This window comes from Lactuca serriola, chromosome 1 (assembly GCF_051521515.1).
Source record: "Lactuca serriola cultivar US96UC23 chromosome 1, Lser_US96UC23_V15, whole genome shotgun sequence".
NCBI lineage: Eukaryota > Viridiplantae > Streptophyta > Magnoliopsida > Asterales > Asteraceae > Lactuca > Lactuca serriola.
The window spans coordinates 147,348,764-147,365,032 of NC_136408.1; the positions used below are offsets into that span (position 1 = coordinate 147,348,764).

Below are 16,269 nucleotides of genomic sequence, written 5' to 3' on the forward strand. Positions count from 1 at the left end.
ATGGTCCTCGCGAGTCTCCGCTGAGTGCGATCATGGAAGGTGAAGTTGTTGACCCAAGGGTCGGGAAGAATGAGATATTTGACCCTTTAAGGACAATACCATGTGAAACTGCTCCTGTTCCTGTGACGGATGTGGTGCATATTTATGAGAGCGTGCTCATCCAAAAGATTTTTGCTATCAACAGGCTGGTATTCATCTGGGAGCTTGATGTCAAGACCGGGAGCCAAACGTGTGACAAATCCCCCAATGCACATATCACTATAAGTTTTGGATCTCATGTGTGCGTATTTGTGGAAAAATGTAACAACCCGAAATTTCATGTCACTTCTTGTACCATAACTTGTAATCCGATCCGATCAACCAAACGTTATTTTCAATTTCGTTTCCAATTTCACCATTTTATTAAGTCATTAGTTTATATTGACCTAAAATGACTTAATGGGTGTCTTAATACATTTAGAAATCATTTTAAACACCCAACTTTAGCGATCGGAATATTTCTAAAAATTACCGTATCGGGTTACGGTAACTCAATCGGGTACGTCCAAAAACCCCACTTAACGTCGGTATCGGGTAGAATTCGATCGTGTCCAATTCCCGAACACTATATAAACATGATTTAGACTCCATTTGAAGCCTTTGGCCAAATTCACACTAAACTCTTACAACCTCTCTCCTCCAAGCTAGAATTAAGGTCCAAATCACAAGTTTAAGGCTTCAAATCTTTAAGGTAACCTCTCTAGCATGTTATTCAACATCTTTAGCCTTCAAATTGATGACTTAATTGAGTTTTGGGGTCAAGAACATGAGTTTACGGCCAAGGAGCAAGCTTGGGCCGTAAACTCCATTTTATGGGGTTTTAAGCTCTTAAACTCCTTCCAAAACTCAATTGGACTTTAGATATGACTAAGAGACTTCAAGTTATGGACTTAGAACATGTAAATCTTTAATTTTGAGGACTTTGAAGGAGTTTACGGCCAAGGCATAAGCTTAGGCCGTAAACTCATGTTAATGGGGTTTTTCATGCCCTTAAACCCTTCCAAATCACCTCTATGGCTTAGATATGAATTATAGGACCTTGGTATTAGCATTTGGACAATTGAAACATGATTTTTAGGGGACCTAGATGAGTTTACGGCCAAGGATAGTGCTTGGGCCGTAAACTCCCCAAAACTTGACATAAAACCAATTCTAAGGTGTTAGAAAGCCATCCAACACCACCAAAAGCTTTGGAATAAGTCAAGGGACCAACCAAAAATACTTTGAAGGCCTTAAACACATCTTTTATGGGGTTTCTAAAAGTTTACGGCCAAGACCTATTCTTGGGCCGTAAACTCCAAAATCTTTGGTGTTAGAATGCAAACTAAACACCCCTACAGCCTTTAGATGAATTTTAGAAGCCATTATATGCTAGTTTCAGGCCTTGAAACACATTGTAGCTTGTTATATTAGAGTTTACGGCCATGAAGGGGGTTTCATGGGCCGTAAACTCCATAAATCCCTTATATATCACTTGCAAACTCATTTCTAGGCTACTGGGAATTTTTAGAATCACATGTGATTGGTTTTAACAACATTTAACATCATTTTCATAAGGATAAAGGAGTTTACGGCCAGGAGCCTATGCTAGGCCGTAAACTCCCATAAATTAATCATTTTGGTGATTTTAATCCATTCCATGCATTTAGATCAAAGCCTAGAATCATTTCCCATGTCCAAGTAAGCCATTTAAGCAATTTAAACACCCAAAACCACACCCACATGAGTTTACGGCCGTAAACTCATGTATGTGTGTGTTTTGTGGTTGTAAACTCATTTAAATGTTTACTTATGGAGAGTAAACTCATGTCCCAAGTCCCTAGTGCCTTTACAAGTCCTTAACCGCCACCCGGGTCACTCCAAACGCTCATTTTAAGGTGTTTAATCACATTGGAGTGCAATGTTCCATATGATTAGTGAATGTATCCCTAATTGTATATATATGGACATTATTTCATTTTACATAGGGTCATCACGAGTAATCAAACCCCGAACCAACGACTAGCATTCAAAACCGACACGTTTCCGAGTCCGGTGAGTTCATACCCCTCCCTTTTTCACTGTTTTTCACTGTTTTCAGGGGGGAACACAAGCAAAGTACAAGGGTTTTCTTATACTCAAAACTTATTTTTCGTGTGTGTGTTTCACATTTCTTATGCTTTTAATACGGATATACGTAACTGATAACCAGTAGATCATACAATTCACTTAAAACATTTATTTGTGAAATGGATTTTATAAACGGTTATGTTTTATATATATTTCACAAATGGTTTCCACATTTTATCAGTTAAAAGCATGACATTGTAACACATAAACAATATAATTCGTACACTGTCTTGGCCTCAGTAACATTCCACAGAGATACGCGAATGGAGGATTATACTATTATTACTAGTAAATTTGTTATTCCGTATGATTGGAGACACGTCCTCGGCGAACACTCCACAGAGATACGCGAGTGGAGGACTACACCCGTAACCAGAATCTCTGGGATTTAGAGAGCGTGACTTGAGTGTATAGATCTATACGGGGCTGACTACCCCACACCTGGCTGCTAGCTACAGCCGAACCAAAATGGTTCAAGGGTGACGAAAGTCAAAAGAATTGTGGACCACTTATTGCCACAAGGCTGTGGACTACTTATTGCCACAGGTTCAGTCTTTAGTATGGTTATGGAACTCGCAACTAGGATAACAGAGATTTACTAATAGTAATAATGAATCACATACTACATTTTACAGATAACCAAGATTCATTTTACATCTTTTACATCTTTTACATCTTTTACATCTTTTACATATGATAACCAACCTTCAGGAAGGTATGGGACCTTCCTGGGAAATCTTGTACACAACCAGGTCTAACAGAATACATCTTTTACATTGAAAACAAATATACAGGAAAGCATGGGGCATTCCTGGGTAACCTACACATAATCAGACAAGAGTAACCAACTGAATAACATTACATCTTTTACAATAACTACAATTCAGGAAAGTATGGGACTTTCCTGGGAATACACTGATACATTAAAGACATAAAACAATGTACCGGATAACTAAACCATACATTACTCTTATGAAACAACAACCAACTTTTAAGAAAATATGGGATTTTCTTGGTGTGTGTTACATTTTCAGAAACAGAAAGGAAACATAAATATTTTCACAAAATAAAACTGCTTATGAACTCACCAGCGTTATGCTGATTTTCAAATTGCTTGTGTTCTCAGGTCAACGATAGTACAGGTACCCGAAGACTTACTTGGTTAAGGATCGTGTGCGTGCAAGGCTCGTTCATTTTGTTTATATCTATATTATGTATCACAACTGTATAAACTGTGTCTTTTGAAACAAATTGTAAAAATTTTAATATGTAATGTAATGTTTGTTTTACTTTACTTACTATCTACATTGGATTTGATACTCAACGTGGAGTCAACCCCGAAAATGTTTCCGCCTTCGGTTTTCGGGGTGTGACAAAAAAGAACGAAGCAAAGTCCGAGATTGGTAGGTTTGCATGCAGCGTCATACACCAAAGGAAGAAGAGCTCATTTTTTGTGACCTAACCTGCTTCTTTGCGGGCAAAAAGTGTACACACCAAGATGCGATGGGCAATACGGAGGCACCGGTGAATGATAGAGGTTGCTTTTACCCGACCGGCGCATGAAAAGATACCCTCGGTGATTTCTGTCCAAAAGGTCTCATGATTGAACTCAGTAGGTAGGATGTCGAAAACTGTGGATGTGTTTGAAGATGGCAAGCCCAAGATGTCATTTATCGTTGCAAAATCGATGTACCTTCGGTCCCATAGAATTTGGAAGGCGGCTTTTCTTTTTTTGCTATCGTACGCGCTATCGGCAAGAAACTCTCAAGTGGGGAGCTTATAAGTGTGCGCCATGAGGTTTGAGAAGGTTTTCCCAACCAATGATACGGAATAATTGGGTGACCCCTTCAAGAACCCCTAATGATATAAGTGTGGGCTTGCACACGAATTTGGTGGATGCAACTTTTCTAGGCAAGCTCTTCTTGTAGTTTTCGGCTGCATTGGCATCCCGAAATCTTGGAATATCGGGAGCATCGTTTTGATTTCAAGTCGGGGCTTTGCCTCGGGCAGCAGTCGGCACATCCTAGATGTGGACATAGACTACCTGCACTAAAAATAACAACTACACGAACCACTATCTCAACAAACGATATGTCAATCCAAATCACCAACTAACTCCCTATGGACTTCTAAAGCAGTCCAACAATCAAAGCAAGAAATAATTCCTAAACTCATTTGATGCAATAACATATGAATGGTTGTTCAGAAAGATGCATCTTGATCAATTAAAATAAAGGAAAGAAAGTACCCGTTTTTGTTAAAAGTTCAAAATTTGCGCACGAGAATTCAGGATTTGAAAATATTGCAACTCTCCACCCCAAGCTTTAAGCTTTGTTCAATATACCGTGAGAAGCAATTTACTGCGAATACCCGAGAAATCCGGCAATTGCTTGAAATTCCGGCGAAATTTTCCGACGAGCTTTGAGAGATATTTTTGGTGGGGTTTGTTGTGCTGTCCAAGAGGAGCACAATGGTGGTGTCGGAATCGTGATAGGTGGCCGGAGTTGGCCGGAAAACAACCGGAAAGTGGTGGTTGAGTGATGGTGGTGCCCCGAGCTACAACAATAGATCGGACCATTTTTAGTGGGGTTTGTAGAGCTCGGAATTTGGTGAAGAATAGCGGTGGTCTCGCGAAATTCCGACCGGCGGTTTGACGGGAAACTTAGCTTTAGTGGTGGAGATGGAGGTTCTCTAATGGAGGTTAGGGGAAAGGAAGAAGAAGAAGTGGGAATGAGAAGGGCTGGCTGGGGGTTAGGGGTTTTAATTTGCAGTCAAACCTGGTCAAAACGAGGATAACGTCGGTCAACAACTCACGCGGACGCGACTGCGAGTACACGCAGTCCGCGTGAGTAAGGGACTATGCATTCTAATTTCCGTTCACGACACGTGATCGAATCTAGGCACTACACACGATCCGTTTTAATAAACACGCGGACAAGCCTTGAAGACACACGGACCGTATGAATACAATTGGAACTTTTTGTTTTCTGGTGATGGACGCGGACATTTTGAGGGACAACACACGGTCTATTTTAATAAACACACGGACAAAACTCCGATGACATGCGGACCGCGTGAATTTTCTTGAAGTTGTTCTGTTAGCGGACATCGGACGCGGACACCTATAGAGACCACATGCGAGCCATTTGTTTATTAATACGGACGGGCCTTGGAGTACACGCGGTCCGCATGAATTGACTTACCATTTTTTCCAAAAAAAAATTCTTTGACCAATAGAACACCCTGTCCTCAGATCCAACATTCTTTTACCGCAAGAAGGAAGAAGAATAGATGTTAAATGCAAAAATGAATCATCTACGACATTTATTCGGAAATAGAAAAGACGAACACTTTTAGTTTTCCAAAAATGCCCCTCCTTAGCATCTTTGACGAGACGTGATACCCTCTTGATTTCAGTACACCGGGGCATCCAATTGGATGACATCTACGACATTTGCGTTAAAACCTTTATAGAAAGGTTTCAATCGATGCCCATTGACTTTAAAGATTTGCCTCGTTTTTTCACTTTGAATTTCAACCGCCCCATAGTCAATCCATCTTGACCTTAGCTTGCCTGGAAATAACTTCAATCGCGAATGATATAGTAAGACCCTATGCCCCGGTTCAAAATGCTTTCGGGTGATGGACTTGTCGTGGAAGAGCTTTGTTTTCTCCTTATAAATCCTTGTGCTTTGATAGGACTCATTTCTCAATTCTTCTAGCTCTTGGAGTTGAAGACTCCTATGCCTTCCCACCTCATCAATGTTGCAGTTGCATTGCTTGACCGCCCAAAATGCGCGATGCTCTAATTCGACGGGAAGATGACATGGTTTTCCAAAAACCAATCTGAAGGGCGACATTCCTATCGGGGTTTTATAAGCGGTCTGATAGGCCCATAAGGCATCATCAAGCCTCAAACTCCAATCTTTCCTTGTCGGATTCACTATTTTCTCTAGAATAGACCTCACTTCACGATTCGAAACCTCCGCTTGACCATTCGTTTGAGGGTGGTAGGTGGTAGAGACACGATGGGTCACGTTGTACTTTTTTAGGAAGGCCTCCATCATCTTGTTACAAAAATGCGTCCCTCGATCACTAATCAACACCCTAGGCACACCAAACCTTACAAAAACATTAGATTTTAGAAAGTCGATGACTATTTTGGCATCGTCCGATCTTGTGGCTTCGGCTTCAACCCACTTAGAAACATAGTCAACCGCGAGCAAGATGTAAACCTTGCCAAACGAAATGGGGAATGGGCCGTTGAAATCAATCCCCCATACGTCAAAAATTTCACAAACGAGGATTGGATTTTGTGGCATTTGATTTTTTGTGAAATGTTCCATGTCCTTTGGCATCGTTCACAGCTTTTGCAAAACAAGTAAAAATCACGTGACATGGTTGGCCAAAATAATCCACACTCAAGGACCTTTCTCAAATTTCGGCTAGGTTCAAAGTGTCCCCCACAAGAAAATTCATGACAAAATTGCAAAATGGATTGGTGCTCTTATTGGGGTATACATCGCCTAATGATTTGATCGGGACAATGTTTCCACAAATAAGGTTCATCCCACACATAGTATTTTGCATCACTTTTGAGCTTGAATTTTTGAGCACGTGTGAATGTGTCGGGATACCTCTTTGTGACCAAAAAGTTAACGATATCAGCATACCAAGGAGTATATTGAGTGAGGGAAAACAGATGCTCATCCGGAAACTCATCCCACAAAGGGAGATGGGTTTCATTTGAAGTGATCTTGCTTAGTGGTCGGCAACAAGGTTCTCACATCCACTCTTGTCCCGGATTTCCAAATCAAATTCTTGAAACAATAAAATCCACCGAATGAGTCTAGGCTTTGCATCTTTCTTCGTCATCAAGTACTTAAGAGCTGCGTGATCCGAATACACACTGACCTTGGTACCAAGTAGGTATTGTCTAAATTTCTCCAATGCGAAAACTATGGCCAATAGCTGCCTCTCTGTAGTAGAGTAGTTGCTTTGAGCATTGTCTAGTGTTCTCGATGCATAGTAGATCACATGGGAGGCTCATCCATTCTTTTGACCTAAAACGGAGCCTATTGCATAGTTGCTTGTATCACACATAATCTCAAATGGGAGTTCCCAATTTGGTGCATGCATGATAGGGGCGTATGTGAGCAACTCTTTAATCTTGTCAAAAGCTTCTTTGCATGCCTCATTAAACTCGAAATCAACATCCTTTTGCAAGAGTTGGCACATTGGTCTTATTATCTTCTAAAAGTCCTTGATGAATCATAGGTAGAAACCTGCATGGCCCATAAAAGAACGAACTTCCCGAACACAAGTCGGGTAAGGTAACCTTGAATAACATCTATCTTTGCCTTATCTACCTCAATTCCTTTCTTTGACACAATATTACCCAGAATAAGACCTTGACTGGCCATAAAACGATTATTTTCAAAGTTTAAAACCAAATTTGTTTCAATACATCTTTTCAAAATTTTGGTGAGATTGCTCAAACACTCTTGAAAGGAGTTTCCATATACCGTAAAATCATCCATGAAAACTTCAATTATATTTTCAACATATTCCGTAAAGATACTAACCATACAACGTTGGAAAGTGGCCGGGGCATTACACAATCCAAATGGCATTCTACGGTATGCGAAAGTACCAAATGGACATGTAAAAGTTGTCTTTTCTTTGTCTTCCGGTGCCACTGGAATTTGGTGAAAACCGGAATACCCGTCGAGACAACAATAGTGGGATTTTCCTGCGAACCTTTCTAACATTTGTTCAATGAAAGGTAATGGAAAATGATCTTTTCATGTGCATGCATTGACTTTGCAGTAGTCATTACATACTCTCGACCACCGTGATTCCAGTCTTCTTCGGCACGACTTGAACCGGGCTCACCCATTTGCTATCCTAGATTGGGTAGAGAATTCCCGCATCTAGGAGCTTCAAAATCTCCTTCATCACAACGTCCATCATAGGCAGGTTCAATCTTCTTTTCGCATCCCGACTCAGCTTGGATTCATCCTCCATCAAGATCTTGTTCATACAAGTGGAGGGACTCAAACCTTTGATATCCGCAATCATCCAACCCATTCCCTCTCTATGTTGCTTCAACACCTCGAGGAGTTCTTCTTTTTCACACTTTGTTAGGTAAGTCGAAATGATGACCGAAAGAGTCTCGTTGTCTCCCAAGTACGCATACTTAAAATGTTGAGGGAGGATCTTCAATTCTAATTTCGGCGGTTGGACAAGGGAGGACAGCAATCTTGTGCGAGTTTGAGGTAATTCGATTCGCTTCACACTAAATTGGCTGGTCTTCTTTATCTCCAAATTGTTGACTAATCTTTCAACTTCGAGGTCCAGTGAGTAGAGCTTCAACTTATTGGCTAATTTTTCACAATCAAACCCTTTGCCCAAAACCATCTCCAAAATGTCACCATTAGACAACTCGATAAACTCTTAGGTTAATGGTTCAACAACATCAACAAAGCACAAGGATGAAACTTCACTAGGATACCTCATAGCATCCTAAATGTTAAAACTTATTATTTCACCATCAAATTCCATTGTTAAGCTTCCCGCATACACATCAATCTTTGTTCTAGCCATCTTCAAGAATGGTCTCCCAAGTAAGATTATACCCGATTTTGAGGATACTTGTTCATCCAGGTCAATCACATACAAATCCTCCGGGAAGACCAATTGGTTTACTTGCATTAGGACGTCTTCCAAAACACCTCTAGGAAAGACACCTGATTTATCCGCAAGAGAGATTACGACACCGGTTTCACTTAAGGGTCTGACATTCAATGATTCATACACCAAATAGGGCATGACATTGATAGAGGCACCAAGATCAACCAGAACACTACTAAAAGTGAAATATCCAATCTTGCAAGGAACCGTGGACATTCCGGGGTCTTTGCACTTGGGTGGAAGCTTCCTTTGTAAAATTGCGGATGCATTTTCGTTCATCGAGATTTTCTCATTTCTTTTACACTTTCTCTTGTTGGTGCAAAGCTCCTTCAACTATTTTTCATATCTCGGAATTTGTTTGATTGCATCAAGTAAAGGAATGTTTACTTCCACCTTTCGGAAGGTGTCCAAAATCTCTTTCTCCTCCATTTTCCTCTTCGAAGTTTCAAGTTGGGAGGGGAATGGTAGCTGAGTGGCTATGGGTGTTACGAGGGGAATAGTATTCTTCGGAACTCCAGCTTGTGCATCGTTCTTGACCATAGGTTCTTCAATGGGAAAGAACTTATATTTCTTCCTCTTCATCCATTTGCTTCTTCTTTGAACTAATTTCTCCGGCTTGTTTGCCACTTCTCAAGGTCACCACATTGACATTAGGATTCTTTTCAGTTTGAGAAGGCAATTTCCCACAGGACTCCAACTTGCTTATGGATGTAACTATGTCTCTCATTTGCGCTTCAAAGTTAGAGATACTAGTTCTTGTCTCTTTTTGGAATTGTTGGGTGCTAGTGGTTAGGGATTTGACAATGTCTTCGAGAGACATTCTGGAACTACTTGGTTGGGATTGTGGAGGTTGTTGGTGGTGTCGACGGTGTGGTTTGGATTGATAGTGTGGTTGTGGATGTTGGTAATGAGGTTGTGGTGGCGGATAGGATGGTCTAACTAATGCATTTTGAGGCAATGATCTTGGGTTGTAGCTCATGTTGGGATTTGGCTTCCAACTTGAATCGTAAGCATTTTGGTAACAGGATGGTTTGTTGTGGTAGTTTTGGAACTCTCCCGTGGCATTCACTTGTTCCGCATCTTCTTGGAGAATAGGACACATATTCGTAAGGTGTCCCATTGTTGCACATATCCCACAAACCATCACTTGTGGAGTTTTTCCCAAGGCTAGGTTTTGAAAAAGGGAGGTTAAGTATTTGATTTGAGACTCTAGATTCGATGATCCCACTTCCTTGACTTTGTGTTGTGTGTCTCTTTCATGTCTTGGCGCGGGCCAAAGTGTTGGGAACTCACGACTATGGTGTTGAAAAGTTGTCTTGTTTGTTATGGAATTTCTAAGACTTGAGACTCTTGAAGCGGGATACAACTTATCAAGAAAAGCTCTTGCCATGTCAGTCCATGAATTGATCGACCCCAGAGGAAGATAAAATAAACAATCCTTTGCTTTATCGGCCAACGAAAAGGGGAGTGCCCTTAGCTTGATTTTTTCATCGGTTGACCCTTGTAGCTTCATTCTAGTGCAAATAACGTGGAACATCTTCACGTGCTTATGTAGGTCTTCGTTCTCCAATCCATGAAAAGTTGGGAGGTGATGGACTAAACTTGACTTCAATTCCGAACCTCCTTCCAAAATCGGGTAATTGATACCGGTTGGAGTTTGTGTAACATCGGTCTCCATCATTTGTCTCAAAGTTCTTTCAGGAACCTCTCCTCCATCCACCATTGCAATTGGTTCAATAATGGGGGGGTTGTGTTGTAGAGGTGGTGTTTTGGGAATTTCTTGACAGGAGTCGGGACTAGAATCGGGTTTCGTATCACTTGATGAAGATGATCATCCACAAGTTGATCAATGTGAAAGAATCTTCCCTTCTTCAAATGGTGGAACTGGAAATCATATTTCTCCAGCACTTCCTCCACCACCTCCAGTGATCTCTGCAACCCACATTTTTGTCAAATTGAAAAGTTCAAGATTACTCAAACCCTATTGGCATGTAAACACTTAGATGGAAATTCTATGTGTGCACATGTTCTTAAAATGAAGTCACACCTTGATAGATTGGGAATGTTGGGTGTCTGTTTTCCAAAGGAGTTGGCTGTTGACTTGTTTCTTCACTCACTTCCTGAGTCATATAGTCAATTTATTAAAGACTACTATATGATTGACAATGACGTGACCCTTATTCATATGACATATTTGCTAAATGTTGCTGAAGAAGAAATGCTAAAGTGCAATGGTCAAGCAAATGTGTTTGAAGGATCAATCTCCTAAATTTCCATGGACCTTAATAATGGAAACATTGGTAGTCCAAAAAATATTTCTTTTCCCAATGGAAAAGGATCGGCCAAGGTCAGACTATTTGACCATATGGTAAAGAGAAAGACTAATTCTGAGATAGTCCCATGTGCCATTCACGAAGAGTCAATATATTTCTATTAACAATTGAAGGGATATTGGATGCGAAGCTTCCCTTTCTACTTGAAGGATCGGAGAGATAATAAAGTCATGATGTATGACTCTACTTGAGGTACATCCATTATCTAACTCCATTAAATTCCTATTCATAGATTCTAAATACATGATGTGGTAGTCACATTTTGATGTTTTTGCAGTATCTAAGAGAAAGAATGAAGCTTAAGATAAGTATGCTAAGTCTGATTGTGAAAGATGGATTTCGGTCACATAGTTCGATGATCAGATTTTGGAGTTGTTGATTGGGAGTCATGCTAGTTTAATAGATTTCTTAGGAAATGTTTCTAGATACATAGTTTTCATATATATATTTGCATTGCAAGGTCAAAAATTTTCGGCTCATTATCAATAAATTGAATTTTGTTTTATTTCCTTGTAATGGTATTTATGAAAATTGGTGATGATATTTCTATGATTAGCAATGTTAATTATGGATTGATTCTTGATTATATCATTTGTGGTAATGTCATAATCAATCAAGTGAAAAAGGAATTCTCATCAACCAAGTTTCAGTTGGATAGAAACTTGGAGTTATACAATTCGAATTGTGTGATATATGAGAATCTTGATCCTTTAAAGATTAAGACGAATTTTTTGATCACATGTTTATGTGATTCAAAGTGAAGGACAAATGGATCTAGTACATTCTAATATGCACTAGTCAGATCCACAACAAAGGATGATAAGTCTATTTGTCATGATTTACTGATGGTTCAGTAAATATGGTTCTACTTATAAGATTAAGTGCAATTCTAACACTTTGAAAAGTTTAAAAGAGAAGAAGAACAAATCAGAAGAATCTGTTAGGCAGAAAGATAAAAGTTTATCCAATCTGAAAAGAAAGGAGATTACCTTACTATCATGATTTATAATCATCTTAATGATTATGGAACTATGTCACAATTAATCCTCTAACTACATCATAGTGAAATTATTTTTGGCTAAGAAGAAGATTTGATAATTGTTGGAATAGTTGTATTAAGCGATGATTCATACTTCGTTTTCCAAATCAAGTTTAATAGCCACACTCTAGTAACTTCGAATCCCATCTCAAAGGTTTATAACACCTCATGAAATGTGGAGTTGAAATGTTTCTCACTCTATCATATTTGAAATTGGTAGTTGTGATGTTTTGGTTAAGACAAAGATAAACTAGTACTAATTAAATGAAGTTTTTTCTTGATAAGAACCCATACTACCCTTTGATTGTTTGGTTTTGCTTATCAAGGAATGTTCCTTAACAGAAAATATTATATGTCAAGAAGTCAGTGGGAGTCCTAATAGTCTTGAATGGCTTCAGGAATCAATCATGAATAAACATGTTAGTTAACACTAGTGCATGACCTGAGGTTGATAACCTATCGTGTTAAGTTGACACCTTCTTGTTTCTCCTTACAGTAATGTTGACTATGCATGTGAGTTCTATAATAGGCAGAGAACTTTGGTCGGCTAGAGAACATTGGTCAATGGAAGTGAGATGCTTGACAACTTGGAATCATTGGTAGGCCCCTGTACTACCAGAAGGCAAGAAATTAAGAACTAGTAAGTTGAGTCCATGAAAGGGAAACCAAATTTGATTTTGGTTTTGTCCTCAACCTTATCTTATGATTTTTGGTTAGGAATGAAAAATTCACATGGATAGGAACACATACACCATAATATCTAAGTGGAAAAAGGTTTCACTCTAATACATGAAAATGATTATGAGGAAACAATTTCGCTTGTAGATTTTAAATCTAAATTGATATCATTATGGTTAGCAGTTGCGATAATTGCGTTCTCAAATTTGTATATGATTACGACATCCCTATGGTAAAGGATTATTTGAACGTTCAAGACTTATTGTCATAAGTTCTAAAAAGGTTTAAACACAAATGTATGATATCTAATGAAAGGTGTATGAGCTTTAGAAGTCTAGATCAAGACTTATCAAGCACCACGTATTACAAATCTGAACTTTAGTAAGAAAGTCAAAAGCATTGATTTTTTGAGAGTCCAATTGATTTTAGAATACATGTCAAAGCTAGTGGGAGCATAAGTGTTGTGCTAGTGGGAGCATAATTGTTATGCTAGCAAGAGCATAATCAATGTGATGGTGGGAGCATAATAGATATGGTAAGTATTGTAAGTTGGCAATACTATTTATGGGAAACAAAGTTTTCAAATTTGCAAGTTGTTGTGTTTGAGATTTGTTTTGCTATAAAAAAGGATTTTGGCGAAAAGTGCCTATATTTCATTCCAAATGTAGAAGTTTAGATTTAATGGAACTTAGTCATAGACATATATGAATATCATATTAAAGTGGCTCAACATATGAAATTCTATATACGGAAATATTATAGCAACAGACTGATCAAGTATCATGTATTTATGTAAGACATTATGTATCGAATCCCATATGCTTCATATATAGGATTGATCACATACGCTATAGTATTCGCTTGTTCTAATTTTTCTGAATGGCTAGGGCATTAAGAAGGGAAAAAGGACTAGAAATGGATATGACTAAAGTTGCTGAACAACTATTAATGGACAATATGAGGTTCACTGAAGATTGGTTGCTTATGGACAGTTGGAAGTATATCATTTGAAAGAACCATACTGACATGTTTTCAAATTGGGATAATTCTTGATCAGAATTGATTTTCATATGGAAATATGGAAATGTTTCCATAATGGGAGTTGATGATTGGAATCTAAATGTGAATTAGAAACCTTAATGCAAAAAAGGTGTTCAAGGAGTTACCTTGAATTTGATATTCATTACCATGAAATTGTTTTATGTAACAAAGTTTCAATGGAGTATTTTGTGACATCGTTGGCAAAGTCTTTGTGACTTCTAGGACTCATCATCACAAAAGGATCATTGCATGAAAGGTTAGATTCTATTAGTGATGACAAGACTTTTGGAAATTCTTACACTTGTAGTATGAGTATCATTGGAATTGTCTCCAATTGATTTTTTCACAAAGGAAGAACCGTAAAGAGACAGAGTATGCGTGTTTATAACATGGCATGAATAATGTTTAATTCAAGTGATTAGTTGATTACTTAAAACATTATACAATAAATAAAGTCTAATTAATATGGTGATTAAATAAAAGGTGTTTTATTTATATCCAATAGTTTTGATACCATAATTAATTAGGTTATTATTGTGTTTCACTTCGCATGTTTTAATTCCTGAATAATTGAATTATTAGAAACATCCACAATCGATCATACTTTGGAAATAAGTAGTGAATTAAGACTATCATGAATTGGATTGTAGATTGTCTAAGGGTTTAGACATAGCAATGGTTTGCTGCAACATTCATGAGTACTTCTGAAATAGAGATTTGAGTATTGGATTAACTCACACTCATAGAATTACTTCATGGATTTTATCACAAGTAATTTCGAGATGATAATATCTTATATGCTTGAAACGGAGACATATGAGTTGTTATTTGCGAGTCAGTTGTGTATTGATAATACATAAACACATTAGTAACTTGATGTTATAAAACGTATAGTTCTGTGTGATTTTATGAGCAAATAGTACAAGCATATGATTCGAAGTTTATCCGTTTCTTTTTCCTTAACGGGAAAAGAGATATATGTGGGCCCCTAGATCATTTAATGATCACATCTAAAGATCTTGGCCAACCCTGGATTGAATTGATGTGTTCAATTAGTAGTCTGTTATCAGTCGTCATATATCATAAATCAAGAAACAAACTTTGGACAGAGAGATTGATTATAATCCATGTCTCATGTCCATACAATATCTTGTAGAATGGAGGAATATTTGATCCTTCATCTAAGGACACGTAACTGACTAGGTCAGAGTTCGACAATGACCTTTGAAAGGTACGATTTCTGGTCAAATTTTGATGTCATACTTGCAATCATAGTTATTAGATTTATCCAAGTGGGAGCTTGTTGGATTACATGTCAAAGCCCATAAATATAATTGGTGTGTACTTGATTTGATAGTAGCATAGTCCTTTTAGGTTGTCTTCACTCTAGCAACTTGACATGATGACTTTTGGAGACAGAGGTTGAAATTATTATTTAGAATAATAAATTGATTTATTAATATATTATGAAAATAATAAATTAATTAGAAATCTTGTTATTTAATTAGTATTTAATCAAAAATTAATTTAGAATTAATTTTGGGATTAAATGAACTAATTAACGGAACTTGGGTTGCTCTACAAATCATTAATAATTGTAAAATTGGGCTATTGGACTCTTTAGATAGGAGTGGAAGAAGATTATACGTAGGCCCTATAGGTTTCGTCCAAGGCCTCTAGATGAGGAGTCCATGGGTTACTTAAGCCTTAAGCAAGAAATTAGGGTTTCCTCCAGAAAACTCTAGCAACCCACAACTATATAAAGACCCCACCACCTTTGGATTTTCGGTCAATGCTACATTTGTAAACCCTAGCCGAACTTCTGAAGTATTCTCTCCTCTCTCTCTCTCTCTCTCTCTCTCTCTCGCTCCTCTCATCCTCTAGCCAATCGTGTTTGTAACGTAGTAGAGGTGCAACATTTCAGGTACTAAGCTTTCAAGAGTCAACGATCTGCAAGGTTCTTGTTATCGCAACATAACAAGTAACGTAAACATGACAACCGTTTATTATCTAATTCAATTTATATATCCTTGATCTAGGGGCTTGCTTTGGTGTTCAATTTGCGTATTCAACTAGCAAAAAACTTAGATCCAAAGAAATTAGGGTTGCATGATCACATTGGTTGTAGTTATGCTCAAAACCCATCACTTCATACTCTACCTCCTCCTCTTCTTCCTGTTCTTGTTATGCATCATGAAAAATACCCGCTAACCACTCTTCTTCCTCCAACTCTTCACGACATTCAATGGCCTCCCTTAAAGTCACAACCCTTTTGTTTGGACAAGCATTTTGGTAATGACCAAAACCTTGACACTTAAAACATGTAACTTGCAGCAA

At 38.2% G+C, this 16,269-nt stretch overlaps 1 protein-coding gene across 1 annotated transcript; it reads right to left on the reverse strand.

Annotated features, from left to right (window-relative positions):
• Positions 1-8,055: 8,055 nt before the first annotated feature.
• On the reverse strand, positions 8,056-9,120 carry LOC145062687 (uncharacterized). The gene is made up of 2 exons (XM_079010279.1): positions 8,700-9,120; positions 8,056-8,603 (listed from the first exon to the last, which is right to left on the reverse strand). Exons 1-2 carry the CDS (start codon positions 9,118-9,120, stop codon positions 8,056-8,058), a joined length of 969 nt encoding a protein of 322 aa, XP_078866405.1.
• Between the last annotated feature and the right edge of the window lie 7,149 nt (positions 9,121-16,269).